The sequence below is a fragment of the Aspergillus pseudoviridinutans genome (assembly GCF_018340605.1).
Source record: "Aspergillus pseudoviridinutans IFM 55266 DNA, scaffold_9, whole genome shotgun sequence".
Lineage (NCBI taxonomy): Eukaryota > Fungi > Ascomycota > Eurotiomycetes > Eurotiales > Aspergillaceae > Aspergillus > Aspergillus pseudoviridinutans.
The window spans coordinates 1,433,689-1,457,267 of NW_025091289.1; the positions used below are offsets into that span (position 1 = coordinate 1,433,689).

Here is a 23,579-nt window from a genome sequence, read left to right on the forward strand (position 1 = left end):
CCGGCTGTAGTAGGGTGTTCGGAATTATGTGCAAATGTACTCGGGGGTACTGTACATCTAATCACATCATTTCGTCGTCGTCAGGGTCGTAGAGATCAAGATCCAGAGTCGCCTTGGGCTTAGGCGCAGGCGCTGGTGCGGCTGTTCCGCTGCTCGCCGCGCCTGCGTGAGCTGCAGCCTTGGCGGCTTCGTTCGCATGTCTCCTCTCCTCTCCCATAGGCTGCGGTGCAGGAACCACTGGCTCTGTAGATCCCAGACCCTCAGCCTCGCGTATCAATCGTTCCACCTCCTGATCGGGATCGAACCCCGGTCGACCTTCGGCAGCGGTCAGCTGTATCTGACCCATCAGACCCATGCGAATACGGTCTTCCATCGGATATGGGATCATGTAAACCTGGCGGGTCATCTTCGCCGATTCATCGAGCCAGGATGTCGCTTCCTTCGTGACGGATGAGACCGGTTCTGCGCCTTCCTCCGCGCCAGGGCCACCATTTACACCCGTCATTGCCATGTCCTGGTCGCCAGGTTGTAGACTTCTTTCCCGTGCTTTGACGGCCTGAGTGGCGTTGGCAGCTGCATCGGCCGCGGCTTGGTGATTATATTTGCTAATCCGTCGCGCAAAGTCCAGCAGCAACTTGTAATCAATCTCCTTTGTTTTCCGCAAACCGCTTGGCTTGGTTTGCATTTGATCGCCGCCGTAATCCAGGTCATCATCATCGGAAACGTCCTCCGCATCCGAATCGCTCGCCTCGTCGTCGCCGCAGATCCTTCGAATCTCCTTCTCGTAGCCCACAACGTCTCTCACGATGCCTTTGACCTTCTCCTCCAGACTCTCAGCCTCCGCGCGAAGTTTTAGAATTCTGGCGTAGTTCTCCTGGTGCCGGCGAAGCGTCTCAATGGTCGATGTGAGCGAGTCGTCCGCGTCAAGCAGTGCAAGGGCTGCGGCAGGAGCTCCGGAGGCGGTCGGCGAGGTTGTAAGGTTCGTTATAAGGGCATTGAGTTTATCTTCCAGATTTGAAAGAGTCTTTTGAAACTCGACGTTCATTCTGAGTGTATTCTAGCTCCCTTCCTGCACAATATGTATGAATGCCTGAGCTTCAGTTGATCGCACGCGTCGCGGGAGGTGTCGACAGGCACCAATGCGAAGTTGAGAATGACGCAAAGTATATCAGGCTAGAAGCAAGGAGTAATCGGGATATTTATCTGCATTGACCGGTTGTGACGCGACTGGAGCTTGAATGGTGACTGATCCAAGGAACCGTTGAAGCAATGGCCCAAACGAGTAAGTTCTATCACATGACATAACAGCCCCACATCACGTGCCATCACCTAAGGATTGTCCCTTAGAGTGGTGTGTAACTAGTTCTCCAAACTGCTGACTAACTTAGAACATAGTTTATCTGATAATAAGGGGACATGCCTCTCGCATCTTGGGAGGGAAAAAGGCCATCTACCAGTAGTCGAGAGTTGGCCTGTCTTGCAAGATATTGGGGTCACATTGTTGCGGAGACGCGGGCGTAATGCGGACGAGATCCGATTGCTCAAGTCAGGCCATGTTGGTCCTCTATATTCAACAGATAGTCCTCTGAGACATTACTCATTGATTTCTAGCGATCATATCAGATCCTGGCTTCTTGTTGTCGGATAAATCGCAGGCAGGGGAGTTTATATCTTCCAAAATCACCCGTAACTTGCGCACCATTTCGACAGAACGAAGTCAATGAATTATTACCTGTAAATTGAGAGCATCTAGCCGCCAAATATTACTTGCACAACATGACGTCCAGCTCTACTTCCCTTCCCTCTGCTCCCCGAGTTGAGCTGAACCCCCGCGTTGTTTTACAGCCCCCGCTTTCCCGCTGTGGCCGTGGACCGGGACTGATACTTATCCGGCCGAGTCATTTCGCAGAATGCCAGGAGAAGAACAGCAGTTTAGATCCAGAGCCTTTTCAGAAATGGGCTGAGGAGAGCTACGCGATAGTCCAGATTAGTCTTGATGCGGAATCCAGTGGCGACGAGGGTTATGTACTTGATCTTGTCAAGACAGCGATCGACAGCCTCAGTTCACTCCGGGAGTGTGATAAGAATGATCAATTCGGCTTGCTAGGTATGAACAGATATTCCAAAGGCCGTTTGCATACTAATGGGCTTAGTCTACGGTTCCCAAGTTGAATATGCACCGGAATTTGTGAAGATCCTGGATGCAGTCGTAGCTGCTGGTATAGCAGCGGTGGTATATTTCGGGAGTTGGGATACGCTCCCTGATACTCCTACATTGGTACACATTCCTGGAGTTAGCAATGGAATCCAGGGAACAGAAAGCCGCACCTTGTATTCATACCCTGACGTCTCGTCCGCTGGCTTCATTGTACCCGGTCATGCGGATTTCAAGTACTCGACAGCAGGAGTAGCCCATACCAGGTCATTGAGCTTCTTGAAGAAGCACTTAAATGGGCCTTACTTTAATCTCGAGAAGATTTGGGAGGAGCATACCTATTACGAATTCGGAGACCGATCGGTAGAGAAGACTATGGCGACAATGGTCCAGGAGCCCTATGTGAATCATGTTCCGACTGTGAGAGAGACCCATTCCTGCTGCTCTTGACGAGACTGACGCTGGAAAGATGACGGGTGGAATTGGCCGTGCGCGACTGAGCAATTTCTACCTGAATCATTTCATCTTCAATAATCCTGATGACACAGCCCTGGAGCTTATCAGTCGCACGGTCGGTATCGACCGCGTCGTGGACGAGTTCATATTCTCCCTCACACATAACAAGGAGATCGACTGGCTGTGAGATCCACCTGCATCTACTCTACGAACAAACCCTAATATCTTATAGTATTCCCGGCATCCCACCAACCGGAAAGCCTCTCCGCATACCATTCACATCAGTGGTGAATATCCGTGGGGATCGTCTATACCACGAGCATATAGCATGGGATCAGGCGACAGTCCTCGTGCAGCTGGGCCTAATGCCAGAATACCTCCCATACCCTTATGCTTTGCCCAATGGCAGGCTCCCAGGCCCGGGGAAGAGATTCGAGTATCGAGTCCCTGCGGCCGGGGTGGAAACCGCGCAGAAGTTGGAGAACGAACACAAGATCCCCTCGAATCAGATGTTTGAGTATAAGATCCGAGAGGTTGATGATAATTAACATTATATAKGAGAGTATATTTGAATTCGACCTTGTCGAGGATCAGCAAATGCGGCGTAGTCATACACAACTGTAGCGACAGTGCATGCCGTATAGCTCGCTTCTTCTAATGGTGGGCTCTAAGGCAGTAAATTGGCGGCAATGACATGGTTCATTGATGATGGCCTTAACGCGGATCATTTATTAGGACGACCGCGTTGACTTGTGCCCCCCTAAACCCCCTGCCTCCAGACGTTTTTATTCTTCAGTAGCCGTGGGTAAGACTGGAAATACCCCATTTCGAAGACAATTATTGGTAGAGGCAAGGCGCACGGCTTTAGGTCAGGTCTAGCCGACATCTGATATGGAGCTGCAAATGAATCAAACTCTCATGATTCGATTAGATATGCAAACTCTGATTATTCTGGTCATCTGCATTCATGCTGGGACATAACCTTGGTGGCGTATGGCTTGCTCAGCTCTATACCGAAAGCGCTCAAGAGAAAGCCTCCAGACGTCACTGGGTCTTCTGCCAGGGGGAATCGCATTGCCACACAGCTCATCCCTTCTGATAGTGATCTCTTGGGGAGGAGTCCCCAGAGGGGGACGCGGGAAAATGTCCTGGAAAGGAGCCGTTAATTGAGCATCTAAACCAAACGATGTTCCTGGGGGAGATCCTTACAAGGGTCTCAGGTCCTTGCTGATTTTTACGCCAAATCTCAAGTCTACCTTCTATTCTAGATTGACTTATTTGGGACCATTTCACGATAAAGTCGATGTTAACGTGCGCGGCCCCTCCAATCAGCCAGACATCTTTCTGCATAAGGAGATATGGATATTACTGGGCAAACCCCGATACAAACACAATCGTGGGCAGGGGAAAGCCACTCGGTTCCAAGTAGAGATTTGGCACAGCAAATGACATCGGATATGTTTCTGCAAATGTATTGAAGCCTGCTCCGTGCAGGAGTCCGTTAGGTATGCAAGGATTTAAAGAGGATGTAACATACGAGTGTTTGAAGACATGGTGATATCGTCATTTTCAGCGCAAGTCAAGAACCCCGACACCCCTGCCTGGATGAACTCATCGATAATCCAGGGTTGATGACAACTGGGAAAAGCTGTGGGCATATCGACTGTGAAGATCTGGGTGACTGAATTGTAATTGATGAGGACTGATCTTGCCTCGATCTCCCCATCCGAGTCGAGACTGAGTGCAGCACGGCTTCCAATGCTGGGTTCTATGCTCTCATATTTCAGAAATACTGATTCCCTTGCATTGAGAATGTCATTTTTGACTTGGAAGACGAATCTTCGGCGTCTGAAACTGGACTCTTCTGGCGCTATTCCCAGCAATGGAGAGTGGTCTGGGGAAGGAGTTGACATTGTTGTAGATTGCAGAAGAGAAGTAGCGAGCAAGTATTTGGTGATGAGGTCGTAATTAGTTTAACAGTAGTGAATGGAAAAGGAGATGTCATGATTATGGAATCAAAGCTTACAATAACCTTGGTAGGTAGAATCTTATACTACATCTCCCGAAATTGGGTAGCAGTAGTAGGAGTAGTAGGAGTAGTAATACAGCACCCTTCGCTAGCATCTCTATGAGCCAACATCTTGCTAAGTAAGCCTAGATATACATATACTAAAATGCAGACTGTATGACCAAATAAGCGAGATATATATTAAGGGAAGAAAGGGGTATTGTTTGCAGATGCATCTATAACAGCCCTAAGGCCTGTCAAGAGGTCATATCAAAACTATGCTGCATTCCCCTATAGCCTAAATACTATCATCTTAATGCTCATTCATCCAGGCTATGGGAGTCACTTCACTATCCCCTAACGACATGTATTCCCCTATAACTGCCTTGAATTATCTCGCAGTCCCATCTATATCATGAAGTCCACAGCAAGCCCCACGAAAGCTGATTCAGAGTGTAGGTGTTGGAGGAGCTTCCTAAGGAGGTCTCCAACACAGGCAGAACATATGAATGCCAATTCCGCCACATATGACCTGATTCTGGATGGTGAGATGTCAGAGATCATAGCCGCACTTATAGGCTACTTGCTATAGACTAACGTCCGAACCTCAGCAACGTAATGAACTAATGACAGACTTGAGAACTGTAGTACCCAGCCATGCTTTAGTAACAACCAACATAGTCCCAAGGTTGAATCGGGATCCTCGGGGGCCGAAACACTGGTACCAACACAAATCCCGTATGCAGGTGATGTCAGCCGGAGCCGATCTCTATCGGCATATGCTGGCCAAGGTGCTTCCAAGCAATCGACGTCAAACGTTTCTTTTAGCATCTTATCAAAGTTTCAGCGCTTAACGAACTAGTTTGTKGTCTAGTTACCTGGTAGGGCAGAAGGCGAGTCAGGCAACTCACACAAGGCAGAAATATTGCACAGTATTTAGGGTGGGTCCACCACAGAGTAGGCTGAGATGAGCTTTCCCGCTAAGCTTTCTTGACCAGATTTAATTGGGCCCATTTAATCCCTCATTGTTCTTGAGCAGATTCTTCTTATGTGGGAGGACGGAGATGACCTATGAGACAAGTCACATGGTCTGGTAACTTTTTGAGTGTCGGAGCTGTTGCTAACAATAGATGGTGGGCAGACTAGCCTGGCCAATAGCCGGTGTCTTAGTTGAAGCAGGAGGCTGTCAGGTGTGTTCTCCGGGAAATCTGCCCCTTTTGGTTTGGACGCTTTCAGACATGAATACTGCTGCATTATTTACAACTATCATAGGTGTGCAAGACTGTGCTGAATGCAATGCTTTGGTCAAGTACTGAACTAGCCTATGTACCTTGGATTACCTAACTGGTACCTTGCCTATGACACCAATAGGAGGTTGTGCTGTCGGCAACTGTTGGTCAGCCGTTGGTCCGTTTTATTGGATAATTGGAAGCCTAGGAACTTGCATCATTATGGGAGCACCTGGTTGGCTAGGCAGTTTTTTCGGACCAAGGTTCCTACCTAGTAAGATTGATGGGCGAGTGGGTAATGTCTTAAGTTCTACAAGCTCATTTAATGTCACTCACTCTCCACCACAGACCTCCAGGCAACAGCAATCTTAAGTTTCTTAATCGCGTTATGCATTGCAATAGAGAATACCAAGTCTTAGTATTTGAGTGTAGCGTCCTGGTTTTAAGTGTAGCAATGAGATACAGGATCCTCCTCGTAGTTGTATCCAAGCCAACGATCGCAGGAAATGATCGGCTCGTGTGATTGAGGCTGTACAACACCAACCAGCCTTGGGTCGCATGTCATGTCTCAGTTTAGACGATACATTAAGGCCCTTACCTTATCGATCTGCCTCGCCGTCTGGCTGTGCAGATTTCAGGACCCCAAATCGATTATCTCCTAGCTTGACTAGTTCATAATTGTAGCCGTGTTCCAGAAGTAGCCTGTAGACTTGGTATAAGATTGCCTGCCTGCCCGCAGTCTTCCTTTTTCCAGCCCATCCGTGAATCCGCCCATTTTAGGTTCACGTATGCCTCCCCGCGTCAAATCACCTCACTATGAGATGAGCACGTTTTCATCCATAAAAAGCCACTTTTGCCACTAGTGCCGCTTCATTCATTACCATCCCTTTGACTCTGTACATACACCCAACGTTTTCCTCCTGCACTTATTTACCATCCACATTCGGATATTCGAGGTTGCTGAACGCTTGATGCGCTCTTATATACAAACATAGTCATCACCACCATTCCTTACGACTGTCTATCCCAACAATCGCCATGTTGCTGCGATTTCTGTCACTGGCCGGTCTCTGCCTGGGCCGTGGCGTCGCTGCCCTCGCTCCTCAGGGCCACCCCGCCGATATTCAAACATCAAACATCCAACATAGTCGCCATTTCTACAAAATCGACATTCCCTGCTCTCACTGTGCATTCTCAGACGCCGAATGTTCTCAGAGTCCCGAGTCAAAATCATACGTGGTACGTCAATCCTAACGTCTCCGATACAACGATACTAACCTCGCAGACTATTGACTTCTCCTCTGACAATGGCACCCTATACGCCAACCACGAATCCGTCTTCCCACCGTCATTACCCATGCAATTCCCTGCCGTCCAGCACTCGGACTCTGGCGAGCAATCCGTCCAGGTCGCCTACAGCCTCGACGCACGACCTCTCCCCGCCCAGCCTGGCGCCCTCCTAGGCGACACATTCCTCCTCAAACTGCGCCTGTTCGATCTCCACGGCCGGCCCGTTACACACGATCAGGTCGCGGTGGCCGTATCCCGACGCAACGACGGCACCCTCAGCATCAGCAAGGTCGAGCGGTCCCCGTTCCGCCGACACGGCCACATGACGTCCCCCTGGCGCGTTTTCAAATCGCACATCAAGCCTTACCTCGATCACTTGGCTGGTGGTGCCGACCGCGATGGAGAAGGCGAACCGCGGCATCATCGCCGGCCGCTGCATGCAGATATCTACCGGTTCAAGGACCCTGCGTCCCACTACCACAACACCATGCCGTGGAGCAGCCGCGATCGCAGCTTCATGAGACTCGTGCGGCCGGTGATTCTGCCTGCGTTGCTGGGTGTTGCAGCGGGGCTGTGTGCGTGTCTGGTTGGGTTCGTGGTCGGGAGGGTGATGATCTCGCTGTGTCGGTGTTGGTATGCCCGGAGTGGAAGGGGGTATCGCGAGGTTCCGGCTATTACCATTGACTCGGTGGATGAGCAGGAGGGTCCTGTCTCAGAAAAGGAGAGCTTGAGTCGAGCGTCGCGGTGGCTGGCTGTATGACCTTAAATGAAAACATAGATTTCTTTTTTGTATAACTAGTTCATTGCTCATGAATCATTGCTACGGATTGCTTTGATTGCTTTGATAAACCGATGTATTGCTCATCAGCATCAACAAGGCCTGCTGGCCCAATGGTAAGGCGCTTGACTACGGATCAAGAGATTGCAGGTTCGAATCCTGCGTAGGTCATTCCTTTTTACTTTTTTACTTTGCAAATTCCGTTGTGTATTTTGGTTATCAAAATTTTTGCTGTCAAGTCTGGGTCGTATGGGGTATCCACAATGACCCCATTCCGTATTCGGAAATTAGTCAATGTCTAGACCATCTCAACCTAAGCATGTCACTGCAACGCAGTATAAGGCTACCCGGCAGGTACAATGATGAGCAAAGCCAGCCAATGGTTTGCGATAGGCCTACTTTGTGATTTTCCCGATCTGGTCAGTATCAGCACTGTAAGTAGTCGCCGTTGGCCCTCAAAGACCTTCCGCGCTGTGCGTTCGTCAAAGTATCATATTATGAGATAGTATAGTATAGCAACGCCACTGCACAAAATCACAAGTACATCCTGCAGTTGAATCTGTCAACAGACTCTGACTACCTAGTGACTCACTTAAAGACTGCATGCCATCTTGCAAATGATAGCTTCTACTCTGTACATCCACCAAGTCTGCATGGATAAGCAATAAAGGACTGTAGCTGATATTAGTATCTATATTCATTAGTAACTCATATTGATTGCTCTGTGCCCCTGTCTAGGTATGGCTGCAAGCAGCCAGACCAGACTCTCAAGTAAGCTGTCTTGGACAAGCGGCTGTGGTCTAGGCCAGAGGGACTAGTGACGTTGCATTTTAGAATACCATCTTCCCTGAGTGATACTACTGTGGATGTTGAAGTCAAGAAGGTAGATTGCCTGATTCTCCACAACGAACCGCTGCGGACCATGGCCGAGTGATAGTTATTTACCAGCATACTAAACTTTAATTGAGATGTCAGTTGGGGCGAGGTGTGGTTCTTCCTTTGACAAGCATGCGGTACATTGTTATGGATAGATGAATAGAACCATCAGCCTATCCGTACTCTAGACGGTGCGGTATATTCCCATTAAGATGTATAATTATAACAGACTTTAGAACACGATTGCCGCCACATAAAATCGAAACGCACATCCTGAATTGACCCCAGGCAATATCAAGCTCAGCGCAAAGTCTTTATGATCGAAGACAGCTTGTCAAGCAGCGTATTAATCGTCCCTTTGTCTTTATCAGCCGCGCTGGCTGGGCTGTTAATGACATTGACATTTGTGCCGCCGCCGGTGTTGGTCGCTCCACCGTTGACTCCATTGAGGCTGTTTCCGGTGCCCCCATTGACGGGGTCAGTTGTAGTCGATCTCTTTGCACGTTTGGAAACCTTGTTGCTGGCGCCGGCGGAGTCTGGCGCTTCCATGCTGGCAGAACCCCGACTGGCAGCCGAGTCTACAGCTTCAGAACCCTCTGTACCCGTTCCGGATCCTGCAGGTTTGTTGGGGGTAGATTCTCTACCAGCGTCTGCAAGGTTCGAAGGGCTCTCACTTCCATTGCCTGCGTCGCCTGTTGCAGGGCCAGAGGCCGAGCTGCCGGGAGTACCGGCAACAGCTCCGCTCCCTTCAGATGCTGTATCTCCAAAACCTAAACCAGAGCTTGGCGTGCCATTGCTCCCGGAGCTGCTGGAGGAGAAACCGCTGCCGTTGGGCCTAGGACCTGTGCCGCTGGTGCCGCCAGCATTACCAGAGAGCCCAGATCCGCTGACCGTGGTTCCTGGAATTGCCGAAGCAGAGCTAGAGCCTCCGCTAACACCCCCAGATGCGGGAGTGGCAAAGCTGCCTGCAGCGCTGGTCGGAGAACCGCCACCCTTAGAGCCATTACCGGGACCGCTGCCTGCGGCGGCAGGCCCGCTCACCCCGGTACCTGGAGCGCTAGAGCCAGGGCTCGACGGCGAGGCAGAAGTGCCTCCGCCTTCACCTCCAGATGGTGTGACCGTGATACCAGAACCAGCCGTTCCAGCAAAGCTATTGCCGGTCCCAGTGTTTCCCGTCGTGCTGCTTCCGGGCCGAGAATTACCTGCGGCGGCATTCCCCGTAGTCGTGCCACCAGTGGCAGTGCCGCCAAAACCAGAGTATTGTCTGGACTGGATGTGCGTGCCGCTGTCCACGCCAGAGGCTTCCTGCCAGCCGAGCTCCTCGGCGAGGCCAGCGGCTCCATCCTGCCCCAAGCTGCCATGGTAACCTTCCTGTGTCGGCTATCAGCGATGAACATTATGCTTCTGCTCTCTATCCATAAGGGACTCACAACATCTAACTGGTCCATGGCAACAGGTCTAGCTCCAACGAGACCAGCGAATGAAACCATATCAACCAAGAAAATCAAAGCCAGGAAGCTGGCCTTGGACTTCCGTAGAGTAGCCATAGTAGAGTTATCACAGCGATGTTTTGATTGAGTCGAATGGAGAATTGCAACAATCAGGCCTAAGAAAACTGCATTGACCGAGTCTTTGTCTCTGAAAATCACCCCAGACAGCGAATGGGAATCTGTCACGCTTTTAACTGTTTCTGCTTCCTACGAACCGAACGGCCGAGACTGATCATTGTAACTCTTGAGCATCATGGGCTCAATCCGTCGGCGCCACAAAACAAAAGGTTACATTAAGGTCGAGCAAAACCACGGTCGTTTCTGGGAGGGGCCCCTACCTCGAGAACAGCTCCTACCTTAAGTCAGACTGACAGAGCTTATTGCTTGATTCACGCAGTAGACCCCGCTGGACGCTTGGTTCAGGCGCGGGATGTATAGGCCGAGAGAACGAGGGGAATTAGTAGTTCCAAGGGTGGATTCAGGTTGCATCGCAAAGGGTGATACGCTTCGGGAACATGCCAAGCACCTGGTTTCTTCAAGACTGTATGAGTCTAAAAGCGGGCCGTTGAATGACAGGTGCGAATGACAGGAGCGTCTCCGCCTGACAGCTCTCTGACTGACTCCGGATCTCTGAGAAGCTAGCTCTCCAAGTTGAACCGGGCTCCAGTTGCTGCCTGGTGCCGGTTGTGAGGAACACCGGATACCCCCGTATTTGAATAGACAAGTGTACAGCCAATGAAACGCCCCTGAATATGGGAATGCTCTTGCATTTGTATCAAATGGTGCGAACATGGTTGGCAAGACTAGGCGATCTTAACTCTACTGAATAACTTAAGCAAGCTAAGCATCGGTGCTTTGACCTTCATGGCTTTTGCGTTGATGCTTATGGTTTCTTGCCTTCCTGTTGCGACTTCATGCAAACAGATGAGAACCTTATCCGGTTGGAATGCAACCGCATCTGGACGCGATCGTGGTGTCAACTATGCTGGCCCAGTGAGTAGAATATCGACCCACAATATGTCGACTCTTACTGCAAATGATAACCTCCTCTTCGCTTCATGGTCGGTTCCACTTGGGAGCATGTAGAAATGGTTCACGATTTTATCCCTCGTTGTCTAATGTCGAAGCTCAGACACGAGAATCATCAGAACGTGGGGTGCTGTGGGGATGGAATGGAATGGAATGGAATGCAGGGTCTGCTGTCAAGGAGTCTGGTCATGTTCTCCCCAAGGAAGATCCCACGTTCCAAATTACCCTTTTCAGGGCCAAAGAGCCCTTTCCCATATGCCAGTTGGCTGTTGACCACAGTTCTACACACCTCAGGCTCATCATACCGTCTGCGGTAAGAGCACGAAAGTGACGCAAACAGCAGGTTAGGATGTCGGAATAAGCATCGTCTTATTGATTCAAGCTTATCTTGCATGAAACAATGCTCACAATGGCCATAGTTGTTTGATTCAAAAAGGTGCAAAGTGCAACATACGTTGATCAGTGATCCAGGTACTTGTGAAGCTCCAAGAACGAGGATGTTTTTGGGTGTTTGATGGGAAACTAGGGTCAGGTGAGACTATGAGCCTGAAATATTCCCCTGTGGTCCAGAATTTCGGTTGGTGGATGGAGGGAAGATAGTACAAATAGCGAAAACCGAGAGCACATGCGAAAATGAAGGGCGCTGTGCGCTGGCTGCAAGACGCAAGACGCAAGACGAACTTTCTGAGTCGCTTCAGCTCGATGCGAAGACATTCCCAGTTAGGGAAGTGCAGCGCCACTGGCATCCATTTGACCTTGGTCAAGTAAGAGCAAAGATGCCTGAAAGCGGCAGCCTTCCTAGGGCATTGTTGCGAAGTCAAGAGTCAAGACGCAAGTCAAAGTCAAAACACACTTTTCGTCGAGGTATCCCTTTATTATTGTGTTCGCGAGAATGATGCGTCTCGCAGTTCAAATTTAATTAAACTCAAGACATTGCCCACAAAATGTACGGGAAGAACGGGCCTTGCCGACGAGAGATCATGTCCTGTTACCTGGGGGAAATAACCATTGCCATCACGGGTGATCTTAATAGAATGCCATGCTTCTGAGGGGCAGGAAATGTACCAGCACATGTACCTTAATGCTCCTTGACAGCAAGGTAACTGTTAGCAATTTTAAAACTTCAACAAGCAAATTGCCTTGTTGCACAGCACATTCGAATTAACCCAGGTTAAGCTCCCGTAGCGAGGATCAGGTAGTGGATATCAAATTACACTAGCTTCATGTTTCACTCATGGTTACGAGAGGTGCATAATGCATAGCTCTAGGTTACCAGGTAGTCTAGCGGAGAGCGTCCAAGGCCCAAGGTTTGCCACCGACTTTATTGTATTGGGCTTAGCCTTTTACGTAGCTTTAGTTGACAATGTGGCTAGTGAGTGAGGGAGTTAGTGAGCTACTTCGTCCAGGATTGCTGTATTATTGCACATAGGCGGTGGGATTCTACTTGAGCTTCTGGCCAATCATGGGAGGGGGAAAAAATGCTTGAAAATGAAGTGAGAAAAGCAGAAACTCAATTGCATAGCTTAGATCCACAGTCGATCATTCCAAGTCCCAGACACCAAGTTACCAGCCCCTTCCAGCTCCAACCTCTCCAGACGAGATCATATGGTCATACCTCTCTACACTCGGTAGAAATTCGGCCGCCACCTATTATTTTCTTGATCTGCGCTGGCAAAATGAGCTTGTTAGTGCGCTTCCGGTAGCCAATCAGCATATGACGTTGTCATTGACGTATACTGTGGTCCAAGTACAACGCCAGGGAGCCATCCTTAATTTGAGTAGGCATTGCGATAATCCTGTTATGCGACTCATTTTGTCGATGCAAATTACTTAAAACTGGCCAGCTTGTATCTAGGAATGCGTCCCTAATGTGGTCATGTCCCTCCTAGGCCTGAAGCCAGGAACTTAGCAACAGATGAACAGAACTAACAGAACTAAGAGTGTGGCTGGTAACCTCTTCAAATTCCGTAATGATGAGCAAATCTCAAATTTTTGATCGGACTATTACACGCTAAACCCTGAAATCTAGCGAGTGCAGCCAATGAGGGCTAGATATGGACTCAAGTCAAGCCACAGCGGCTGGGATCATCGCTACTCCATACCCGATTCTCAGTCAGCCACCTGCACGCATGCAGAACCAAGATCCCTGCCATGACGACCCACGCTTGTAAAGTTGATCAGTCCATGATTCTATCAATGACTTCACCAAGCAGCAAAACACCCCGTGCCTCGATCTCTACTCCCTAGTAGTGGGTACCTACCATGCACTACTCCGTACTAGACTAGCCACGTTGCCAGGCAGCATTCAGCCGAAGATGCGGTCACGGACTTACTGTGGACGAGGACGACTGTCGATCGTTCTTTGATTGAGGGAATGGATCCCCCAGGACCATTGAGAAACTCGAAGCTTCAATTGCTGTCAACTTAAGCGCGATTATTTGGGTTTACCTTGCCGTAGTTACCTTATAAAAAGCGCCCCTCCTCTTCCACTCCCTTGAATTCTTTCAACTTACATCATCGACCTTATTCTGCCCAAGGTTCCAAGAGTGCTCTAATTGATTGAATATCACTCAGTATATTCATCGATCTTCTGATTTCACTTCATTTTCGATATTCTATACCTCATCATGAAGGCCTCTCTTTCTCTCCTTGTGCTGACGGTGGCCAGCATGGCGAGCGCCGCCATATCTTTCTCGGAGTGCGCAGTACGTTGTTCAACTGCCCTGAAACTCCTTCAAAATTTCCCTTGACTGACTCCCCTTTTCGCAGCAAATGTGCCTCAACAACATGAATAACAAGGCTGGCGAGCTGGGCTGCTCCAGCGGCGACACGAACTGTCTCTGCACAAAAGCCAACTACGGATTTGGTATCCGTGATTGCACTGCCGAGGCCTGTCCTGGCGACAATGCTGCCGCTGTCCTATCCAGTGCCCTGTCCTCTTGCCCTAGTAAGTACTCCCGAGAATCTGCGCTGCTTCAACGCAAACGAGCTAGTTGCTGACTGCAATCGTTAGGTGACTCTGCAGCTGTTACTGCCACAGGAGCTAGCCCTGGTTCTGGCTCTGGCTCTGGCTCTGGCTCTGGCTCTGGCTCTGGCTCTGGCTCTGGCTCTGGCTCCGGCTCTGGCTCTGGCTCCGGCTCTGGCGCTGGCTCCGGCTCTGGCTCTAATTCTAGCTCCAGCTCTAGCTCTGGCTCTAATTCTGGATCCTCTACCACCGCTACTAACACTGCCACCAGCAGCGGCAGCAACACAACTGGTGGTGCTGGTGCTGGCTCTGGTGCCTCCTCCACTGGCAGCAACCCTTCGGAAACTGGAACTACTACCTCTGGAGCGAACCCCTCCAACACTGGTGCCACTACCACAGATACGACAATGACTACTACTACTACCAGCTCCACTTCCACATCTGAGAATGGCACCTCCACCGGCAACAGTTCCTCTGAGACAGCATCTGGTACCAGCTCGGGCTCAGGCTCCGGCTCCACTGCCACTGCCACTGCCACTCAGACTGCCCCCTCCAACACGTCCACTCACAATGTTGCCCCTCGCGGCGCTGTCGTTGGTTCCGGTGCCGTCGGAGCCCTGGCCCTCGCTGCCTTTGTTATCCTCTAAAACTCTCAAAGATTGAGTTGATGGCAATAGGTTTGCTGATGTCAGTGTATGTTTTATGTTGATGAATAACGGTCGATGATACCTGCCGTTGAAAGCCGGCTTGTACATGGGAATTGGCGGATTCTGGTCTGATTAGTAAATAATGTTTTGATCTCTTTTCCGATGCCACGGTATCCGTCGTGCTATCCTAATATATTAATATTTCTGACCTGTCTATATCTCCTCCCCTCAAGTAGACTCCCTGGTGCTCCGTAGATATAACCAACTATGTTAGTGGCAATCACGCGTCAGCAGATACTCAAGAGCACTTGAAGTATCTACTTGAAGGACAAAGCAGAATGGCGCCAACCTGGTGTGCATGCACGTGGATGCGGAAGTTGACAATCTCAGCCCTACTCCATACTCCGTACCGTCACTGCGCGGTCTGTCGCATGTGATTCCTTGGCATTCCCAGAACAGAACACCTCTGATGACATCAGCTGGTATGGAGACAACTGTCAATGTCGTCGGTCAACAAATTTGATCAATCGCTTGAGTCAAAAAATTAAAAAATATTGGAAGACAGGGATGTCCACGAGAGCCAAGCTTCCTGTCGTCCGTAGAGGTGCCCCCTGCTCTTGGCTGGCGTGACTGGCCAGAATACCTGGAGTAATGGAATCCGGGGCAGGGATCCGTGGAGGGGGTAAAGACCTAAAGGTTGAGCCGTGGTTTAGTGCCCGTTCACCCGGACCGTCCATTGCGCACGTTCGAGTATCCGATGGTCGTAGAATCAGTACAAATTCCGGGATGCAGGAAAGGATACGCAGGACACAAGATCACTTTTATGATGGTGCCTTGGATGATAACAGTACAGCTGACAAGGTCAGACCTGTCTTATCGATATTTCGACCATCTGCGCTCAGAGGAGATACATTGATCCGGACCGAGCCGAGGTCCAGTCACGCGCGTTCGCCGAGCGGTGGTTGTACCTCTGTAGCGGGACTGTATTCGTCGGTATCCTCCTGCTCGGCCTCGGCCGCTTTTGTTGCGGGATTGGAGCTATTTTTTCCCCTTTGACTGTCTTTTCTCCTCCAATTTTGTTGTAGAATATCATCCGTGATTAACTTTCTCCTCTCTTCAGCTTCGTTTCTTTGTTCTCCCTTTTTGCGACCGTTTCGCGCCCTCCGTCCTCTCACCCCTTCGCTCAGCCTCGGGATCGCTTCACATCTTGACCTCTTTGTGTCCCTGCTTATCTTCCTCTCCCCCGCTACGGAGTAACTGAGTCGTTTCCCCGCGTCTCCCTACACACCTTTCACAATGTCGACCCCATCTGCGTCTACGCCTGAAAACCTCAAGGATGAGCTCAAGGCCGTAGAGACTAAGGCTGTCAACCAAACCATTGCTCAGATCCGCTCCCTCGCCGCAGGTGCGGCGGGTGGTATCTGTGCGGTGGTTGTGGGCCATCCCTTTGATCTGGTGAAGGTGCGGTTGCAGACGGCGGAGAAGGGTGTCTACTCGGGTGCCATTGATGTTGTCAAGAGAACTGTTGCCCGTGAGGGTTTGGCTCGGGTAAGTCGCGCGGCCAGTTGAGTGTGGTGCTTGGTATTAATGAGCTGTAGGGATTGTACGCCGGTGTTTCGGCTCCGCTGGTTGGAGTCACCCCTATGTGTAAGTTGCGTCGCATTCTTTGGGAATCGGAGTATTGAGCTAATTGATGTCTGCAGTCGCCGTTAGCTTCTGGGTACGTTCCGGGCAATAAAAGTGGTGTCTGGCTTGAAACCATTAACAATTCATAGGGTTACGACGTCGGGAAAACACTCGTCAGCAAGTTCTCGGACGTGCGCATGGAGAACAACACCCCCCAGTACACCATTGCCCAGATCTCCGCTGCTGGTTTCTTCTCCGCCATTCCCATGACACTGATCACGGCTCCCTTTGAGCGAGTGAAGGTGCTTCTGCAGATTCAGGGTCAGAACCCTCCGCCTCCGGGACAGAAGCCCAAGTACTCTGGTGGTCTGGACGTCGTCCGGCAACTATACAAGGAGGGTGGTATTCGGAGTGTCTTCCGTGGAAGCGCCATGACCCTGGCCCGTGATGGCCCTGGTTCCGCCGCCTACTTCGCCGCCTACGAGTACATCAAGCGCAGCCTGACCCCCAAGGACGAGCACGGCAATATCACCGGTGACCTGTCCATGCCCGCCGTTCTGGCTGCCGGTGGTGCTGCCGGTATTGCGATGTGGATCCCCGTCTTCCCTGTCGACACCATCAAGTCGCGTCTCCAGAGTGCCCCCGGCAAGCCCACAATCGGCGGCACCATCCGGTCGGTCTATGCCAGCGGCGGCTTCAAGGCGTTCTTCCCTGGTTTCGGTCCTGCCCTGGCCAGAGCTGTTCCCGCAAATGCGGCTACATTGTATGTGATTCTCCGGGAGGTTTCGCAGTGAATCGTGTTTACTAACGACTTGAACAGTGCCGGCGTCGAACTCGCGCACCAGTTTATGAAGAAGCTCTTCGACTAGATGTCGAGATTTGATGGAATCAAAAAAGGGAATGAGAATTCGCTCGTGTAAGGGTGGATCGTCCGTTGAGATACTGTATATATACCACTTTCCGTTGACTTTCCGTTGTGCGTGGCCCCGAGAGTACATATTCTGCGTTTCTTACCAGTGTTTCTCCGCTATGTACGGGAGCATAGAAGCCTAGATATGCTGTTTACTAGGTATTATAGACTTGATGATGATTTTCTATTGGTCTACTCGCAATCAGTTTCATCAAGCGACCGTCGACCAGGGCTGTTCGATTTCTGAAACATTTGGCGCCGTGCTGACAGAAATAATGATCTGGACCGATTGTTTTTTCGGAGTTTACGAACAAATATTTGTCAGAGAGTCCAACCTCACTCTAGCTACTGATGTTTGTTGTGTACGGCGGCCTCAAGCTCAGTTAGCAGAGTCAGCAGACAAATAGGCAGGTGAATAAACTTCCGTCGCGATGCTGCTCAACTACTTATCCAGTAATTCAACCCAAATATTCGTACCGATGCTATGAATTGTGGATGGTTGAACGAGAAAGCTGACTGACGGCGTCGTGTTGCGTTGCCCCTAATTTTGCTGCTTCAGGGCAAGGACCGATAACTGTCATAACACTAGGATGAGAGTGATAGATCTGATAGGACCGAATGGTGCAACCTTTTGCACCCCTCGTAGGATTTCATTGGCGTCGATACATCCGTAAAACCCGAAGTCTGAGGCTCAGCCTCGTTGCTGCCTTCTAGCCTGCTCGCCTGCCTGCACTGGTTGACCCGCCTGCCGCCCCCCCGTTCCCAGCAGATAAAATCGCCGACGCCCCGTCATCTTTTCTTTGTTTGATTCTTACTGCCATCCAACTACTTGTCTTTCTCTGTCCATCAAAGATATCCATTTCACAAATTCTTATCCATATTCTTCGACAACGTTTGATCCACATTTTGACACGATTTCATCATGGTTGTCAGCTCCCTCGTCCGTCGAGGCGTGGAGCTTGCCTCCGAGCATTTGCAGAAGCACCCGAAGCAGCCTTCCAAGCAACCACCCGAGATCGAATTGTCGGGATGGCTCGTCGCCCTCTTTTTCACTACATTGATTGCTTTTGTTCTTATTTCTTGGTCGGTGAGTGATGATTTCCACAAACACTACTAGTTAGAGGAATATGCTAAATGAGCTGTGATCTAGATCGAGTACACCTATGGCATGGTAGTCACCACCCTCGCTGCAGTTGAAGATAGCAACCCCGATATCTATGTCCGCATCGACGGTGACATGGATCCCAACAAGCCCGACGATGCAGTCGAACCCGAGTTGGCAGCGGTGCCTCTCAAGCCCATCACTAGCAAGCTCCGTACCACCATCAAGCACCTTCGCGCCCGTGCCGGTCCCTGGTCTCGATTCCGCGGCTTGAGCATGTTCCTCACATATCTTATTGCTCGGGCTCCCTTGCTGGGTATGATGCCCTTTGGCATGGGCCAGTTTGTTCCGCAGTTCATTTTCCAAATGATTGTTGGTGTTCTCCTGGCGAACTTGCAGTTGGCTTGGGTCCACATTGTCATCTCGGAGCCTTCTCCTAAGCGCTTCTACCAGCGTATTCCTGGCTACAAGGCGTGGTTGAAGATCGCACCCGTTGTGGCCTTTGAGCATGCTGTTGCCGGTCTTGCATTCTATATTCCTCTGGTTCTGATGCAGGCTTGTGGCGGCCTGGATGGATTGGCCTCCGCTCCGGAGGATGGTGTTCCTCCTGCCGAGGCCGTTCGCCAGGCACTCGCCGTTGTCGCTCTTCCTTCTCTGCTTTCGCTGATTGCGTCCATTCCTGCTCGCGTGATCTTCATCCGTGTCGCTGCTTCCATGCTGCCCGAGGAGGACGAGTCTATTGTGCCTTTCGATCGCTCTTTCGGCGGAAAGGTGACGCCCGCTATCCTTGGGGGCAGCGGTAAGCTCAGCATCACCGATGCTTGGAAGACCTTCGACCGGGCCTCTCGGATTCGCTTCCTCAAGGTGGTTGGAAAAGTCATGGCTCTGGAACTCGGCGTGTTTACCTTCTTCTCGCTGGCGCTCGCGGGCGAAATCTACATGGGAGCGGAGTCTTTCATGAAGATCATTGCGGACATGATCGCTCGCACCGGCGGCAGCGCTTAAGTATATATCATTCTGAATTGGGTATCAGCCTGACTCGGCTGCACAGATTGGCCGCCTACACTTTCTCTCATTTATCATCCCAGGTATATACGATTATCTTTTCTATTTAATGTCAATCTACCAGCTGCCATTTTGCATATGACTGTTGAATATTTGTGGTATCGGTTGGATCTTCTCGTAGAACTGGATTATTTTCCTTCGATAGAAACGTGGACGTATATTTGAAGCATAGTGGCAAATCGTCTTGCCCATGACTGTGGCGGCGCGGACTGCAGCCAACGCTGACTTCATGCGGGCGATTTGTCACGCCTTGGGCTGCCCCTCACCAAAACAGCCACTTGCCCATTCCATTCTCTCCTCTTCTCTTACTGTTGGTTATTCGTAGGCATTACCCCTAGCCTTCGAAAGGAACATCCGCTGTCCTCACATTTATAGCCTATCATTATTCTTGCGCATCATCCGCGCCTGGAGTCCCTGACGATCTCTGATCTCTCTTATCGTTTCTTGTTCATATCACATCCGCCTGTCTTCCAAGGTATCTATCTGCTAGTGATAATCAGCCCCGCTTCCCCACTCGACCAATCTTCACGCTCTGCACACCGTTCATTATTTTACGAATCACAGTTTCTTTCTCCTTGCCGTCTTTGGGTACCTTTCAGACATCTTTCTTATATTTGTCCTCTACCTCTTGTCAGTGAGGTCCAAAGTGCACCGGTTCTTCGCTCCAACTTCTCTTAGCTCCTGGGTGACCAGTCAAGACCAAATCTCTTCTACCATGGCCACAACACCAGCCGGTCGTATGCTGGCACGCCAGTTACAGCAAATGCAACAGGACAAGGACATTCCGGGAATTAGCTGTGGGCTGGTGGATAACAATGTATTCGAGTGGGAGGTTATGCTCATGATTTCGGACGATGTCAAGCTGTACGGCKGTATGTACACATTTTTCACTTCCGTTGCCGAACGGACGACGAGGACGGTACCATGCAGATTGAAGATATTCTAACGTTGTTTGACAGGGGGTTTCTTCCGTGCTCGACTGTCTTTCCCTCCGGAGTATCCGCACATGCCACCCAAAATGAAGTTCGAAAGCCCTGTTTTCCACCCGAACAGTAAGCTTGCCTCTTTGCCTCTTTGTGATCGGTTTAACGCATATATGATACTGAGACACTCCTTCTGTTAGTCTATCCCAACGGCGAGGTCTGCATTTCCATCCTCCACCCCCCGGAAGAAGACAAGTACGGCTACGAGTCCGCCGCCGAGCGCTGGTCCCCCGTTCAAACGCCCGAAACCATTCTGCTCTCCGTCATCTCCATGCTGTCGAGTCCGAACGACGAGAGCCCGGCCAATGTGGAGGCCGCCCGGCTATGGAGGGAAGACCCGGCCGAGTTTAAGAAACGAGTCCGCAAGTGCGTCCGTGAGAGTCTGGGGGAGGATTGAGCGCATTAGCTGGAGTCGACTGCATACAATAGGCTTGATGATTTTTCCGAGGGCTTTTCTTTTCTCTTACTGTTGACCAGCGCGATAAGCGGGTGCGGCTTGCTCATTTATTTTCTCCTATGCATGAGGAACCGGTCAATGGGCGGTTCAGTCTTATACGTTGTTCTATGGTCTATACATCATCTCTCGGCTATTTTGTTGTTGGTATGGAGTTTGCCGTGTTACCGGGCTGGAGTTGAATTGATTCATTCTCATTACGACATCATAGCTTGGGATCACCGCGCGCTGCATATATATATGCTTGGTTGCTGGATATTCGCAGTGCCATCGATGATTGATATAGGCAACGAATTCTCCATGAAGTACTCTCAATTCCTTATGGAAAATGATTATAGTATTCCCCTTGAGGGTAGTATCGATGAGAATATGTTCTATCTGTCAATAATGTATCTACGGTGTAGCCATGTATTATAACCCAAACTCCGGCTAAAGAAGCATTTCGAAACGGACAAGAATGGTATACATAACAACAAAGCGACTTGCAATGGTTATGCCTGGTTCTTGGGACCCTTTCGGATCGAGCCGAAGAAGAACCCTGGGTGTAGGATCGTGAGGGTAAGAATCGCCAGGGCGATCATCCTGATGTTGTTAGTGGCTGTATACTTGCCGGATGGAAGTTACTCGAACTTACATTCCGTCGAGGACGAGAAACTCGTTTTCCTTCTGCATTAGGGGGTTGCCCCATCCGCCGGCCATTTCGGGGATACTGGTTCGTTGGTTAGTGTCTTGCAAGCGAATCGGGTAGGTAGCTAGGTAGCCATTAAGGGGATGAAGGGTACACACCGGTAGATACAACGGATCAGAACGGTAAAGTAGGCGAGGACCTCGCCGATAATGGCCCATTTGATGTTTCTCCCGAGGGAGGTCTTCTCGCTCGAAAGCCCAGGGCCCCGTTTCAAATACCGGATGAAGAACTCCAGCCCAAGGAACCCGCACACGGACATCGTCGCGACCTGGAACGCGATACCCGCGATGATGATGTCGTCTCCTGCCTGGAGCATCTTGCGATTATTATTTCCCGCTGCGGCGGCGACGCCGCCTCCCGCTGCTTGCAGGATGAGCGAGCCCACGTCGCAGCCGATGAAGATCCAGGTGAAGAGGGCGGGTTTGAGGCGCGAGTGCTCGGGCCCCAGGGCGAGGATGATGTGTTTCAGCGTGAGGTAGATGCCGGCCGCGACGAAGGTGGGTGCGAGGACCAGACAGACGATCTGTAGCTTGAAGGCTGAGGAGTTCCACGGGTTACTGTGCATCAGCACGCGGCCGATGTAGCCGGCCAGTTCGAGGATGGCGCCCGCGGCGACTGCCACCATGAAAGTCCATGTGCGGTAGTAGATGCCGATGCCGAGCTGGAAGAGAGCGAGGATGCCGAAGAAGACGGTGAAGAAGATGTTGCCGCCTAGGTTCGGGTAGTAGCCGTATGTCGTGGCCTCGACCGGACAGAGCGGGCTGACTTCTGTGCAGGTACTGTAGCTGGCCATATTTGCTCTGACCAGGCTTGGTATAGCAAAGGGAAAGAGAGAAGAAAGAAGCGAGAAAAAAGGAAGGACGAAATGTATTGTCTATAATATGCTGCGAAAGAGAAAGAGAAAAGAGAGGATGAACCCAGACCCAGAAGGACTCATAATGCAGGTTTTGAGTGGATGTACTCCGTAATATTTTAGTAACTGTTGACTGAGTAAACCATCCATTTGGCATTCATCGTTGATATTAGCGCTGACGGCACCAAGATACCCGAGCCTGCCAGGATGATGATGCCAATGTTGAGGTGGATCGAGAACAAATATCGAAACAACTCGCTAACTCATTTGATTGGCGCTTGTCGTCCATCGCGTTCGCTCTCGTTTTCGTTTTCGTCTTCGTTTTGCCCCACTGAGGATGAACCAGTCTTTATCATAACTGACACACGGCTGTGCTGCCAGCTAAGCCGCTCGGATTTCGGCCTCTCCTGGGCCCGTTGGTCCTTTAATCTCAGATGCAATTTACACAGTAGAGGATCTCAACCAAAACACGATCAGGTATCTGTTCAAGCGAGATCAATAAGGTTATTTCCGAGCATAAAGTTATAAACGGCCAGGTTCGAATCCTACCGCCAAGAGTCCTCCATGATTCATGGCACGGTAGATGGCGTAGTGGGTACGCGGAGACGGACCCCACCATCGCGACAGGGACGGCACGGCATTGAGAAGTATTCGGATAGCCTCCTATGCTGTACATCAGGTCATGGTGAAGGCCTGATATTGAGGAAAAGTAGTATCGTAGTCGTCGAGAGCAGTGCATCACTGAGGTTCCGCCGACTACAGAAATGATGTTGTTGGGTGGTGCAGTCGACATGCGATATGTATCACGTGATCCCACGAGAGTCCCACGTGGTTTTCGATCTGTTGTGACCGTCAAATCATCATCCGTCGGCCATGCACAACACCATCGCAGGTGATAGCAGTTTCGAGCTCCTACCGTCCGCGGCAGACCTCCTATGGGATGAATTGGCTCCTTGAACCTAATCAAGCTTGGAG

General features: G+C 50.6%; 10 protein-coding genes and 1 non-coding gene across 11 annotated transcripts; 7 read left to right on the forward strand and 4 right to left on the reverse strand.

Annotated features, from left to right (window-relative positions):
• Positions 1-61: 61 nt before the first annotated feature.
• Positions 62-1,045, reverse strand: Asppvi_011323 (uncharacterized protein; the record flags this gene model as incomplete). Its single annotated transcript, XM_043307153.1, has 1 exon — positions 62-1,045. The coding sequence occupies one exon, from the start codon at positions 1,043-1,045 to the stop codon at positions 62-64; it is 984 nt and encodes a 327-aa protein (XP_043163088.1).
• A 731-nt stretch (positions 1,046-1,776) lies between these two features.
• On the forward strand, positions 1,777-3,159 carry Asppvi_011324 (uncharacterized protein; the record flags this gene model as incomplete). Its single annotated transcript, XM_043307154.1, has 4 exons — positions 1,777-2,107; positions 2,154-2,575; positions 2,625-2,794; positions 2,844-3,159. The coding sequence occupies 4 exons, from the start codon at positions 1,777-1,779 to the stop codon at positions 3,157-3,159; spliced, it is 1,239 nt and encodes a 412-aa protein (XP_043163089.1).
• An 817-nt stretch (positions 3,160-3,976) lies between these two features.
• Asppvi_011325 (uncharacterized protein) lies at positions 3,977-4,524 on the reverse strand (the record flags this gene model as incomplete). Its single annotated transcript, XM_043307155.1, has 2 exons — positions 3,977-4,092; positions 4,149-4,524. 2 exons carry the CDS (start codon positions 4,522-4,524, stop codon positions 3,977-3,979), a joined length of 492 nt encoding a protein of 163 aa, XP_043163090.1.
• Positions 4,525-6,886: 2,362 nt separating this feature from the next.
• Asppvi_011326 (uncharacterized protein) lies at positions 6,887-7,898 on the forward strand (the record flags this gene model as incomplete). Its single annotated transcript, XM_043307156.1, has 2 exons — positions 6,887-7,087; positions 7,134-7,898. The coding sequence occupies 2 exons, from the start codon at positions 6,887-6,889 to the stop codon at positions 7,896-7,898; spliced, it is 966 nt and encodes a 321-aa protein (XP_043163091.1).
• A 117-nt stretch (positions 7,899-8,015) lies between these two features.
• Positions 8,016-8,087, forward strand: Asppvi_011327. Its single transcript has one exon. It is a non-coding gene; the product is annotated as a tRNA-Arg (tRNA).
• A 1,005-nt stretch (positions 8,088-9,092) lies between these two features.
• Asppvi_011328 (putative extracellular glycine/serine-rich protein) lies at positions 9,093-10,339 on the reverse strand (the record flags this gene model as incomplete). Its single annotated transcript, XM_043307157.1, has 2 exons — positions 9,093-10,172; positions 10,223-10,339. 2 exons carry the CDS (start codon positions 10,337-10,339, stop codon positions 9,093-9,095), a joined length of 1,197 nt encoding a protein of 398 aa, XP_043163092.1.
• Positions 10,340-14,098: 3,759 nt separating this feature from the next.
• Asppvi_011329 (CFEM domain-containing protein) lies at positions 14,099-14,923 on the forward strand (the record flags this gene model as incomplete). The annotated part of the gene is made up of 2 exons (XM_043307158.1): positions 14,099-14,258; positions 14,325-14,923. 2 exons carry the CDS (start codon positions 14,099-14,101, stop codon positions 14,921-14,923), a joined length of 759 nt encoding a protein of 252 aa, XP_043163093.1.
• A 1,296-nt stretch (positions 14,924-16,219) lies between these two features.
• Asppvi_011330 (carnitine:acyl carnitine antiporter) lies at positions 16,220-17,418 on the forward strand (the record flags this gene model as incomplete). The annotated part of the gene is made up of 5 exons (XM_043307159.1): positions 16,220-16,471; positions 16,522-16,570; positions 16,627-16,643; positions 16,699-17,312; positions 17,370-17,418. The coding sequence occupies 5 exons, from the start codon at positions 16,220-16,222 to the stop codon at positions 17,416-17,418; spliced, it is 981 nt and encodes a 326-aa protein (XP_043163094.1).
• Positions 17,419-18,381: 963 nt separating this feature from the next.
• Asppvi_011331 (uncharacterized protein) lies at positions 18,382-19,566 on the forward strand (the record flags this gene model as incomplete). Its single annotated transcript, XM_043307160.1, has 2 exons — positions 18,382-18,546; positions 18,610-19,566. 2 exons carry the CDS (start codon positions 18,382-18,384, stop codon positions 19,564-19,566), a joined length of 1,122 nt encoding a protein of 373 aa, XP_043163095.1.
• Positions 19,567-20,341: 775 nt separating this feature from the next.
• On the forward strand, positions 20,342-21,006 carry Asppvi_011332 (putative ubiquitin conjugating enzyme; the record flags this gene model as incomplete). Its single annotated transcript, XM_043307161.1, has 3 exons — positions 20,342-20,498; positions 20,586-20,678; positions 20,750-21,006. The coding sequence occupies 3 exons, from the start codon at positions 20,342-20,344 to the stop codon at positions 21,004-21,006; spliced, it is 507 nt and encodes a 168-aa protein (XP_043163096.1).
• A 548-nt stretch (positions 21,007-21,554) lies between these two features.
• On the reverse strand, positions 21,555-22,544 carry Asppvi_011333 (RTA1 domain-containing protein; the record flags this gene model as incomplete). The annotated part of the gene is made up of 3 exons (XM_043307162.1): positions 21,555-21,645; positions 21,698-21,772; positions 21,850-22,544. The coding sequence occupies 3 exons, from the start codon at positions 22,542-22,544 to the stop codon at positions 21,555-21,557; spliced, it is 861 nt and encodes a 286-aa protein (XP_043163097.1).
• Between the last annotated feature and the right edge of the window lie 1,035 nt (positions 22,545-23,579).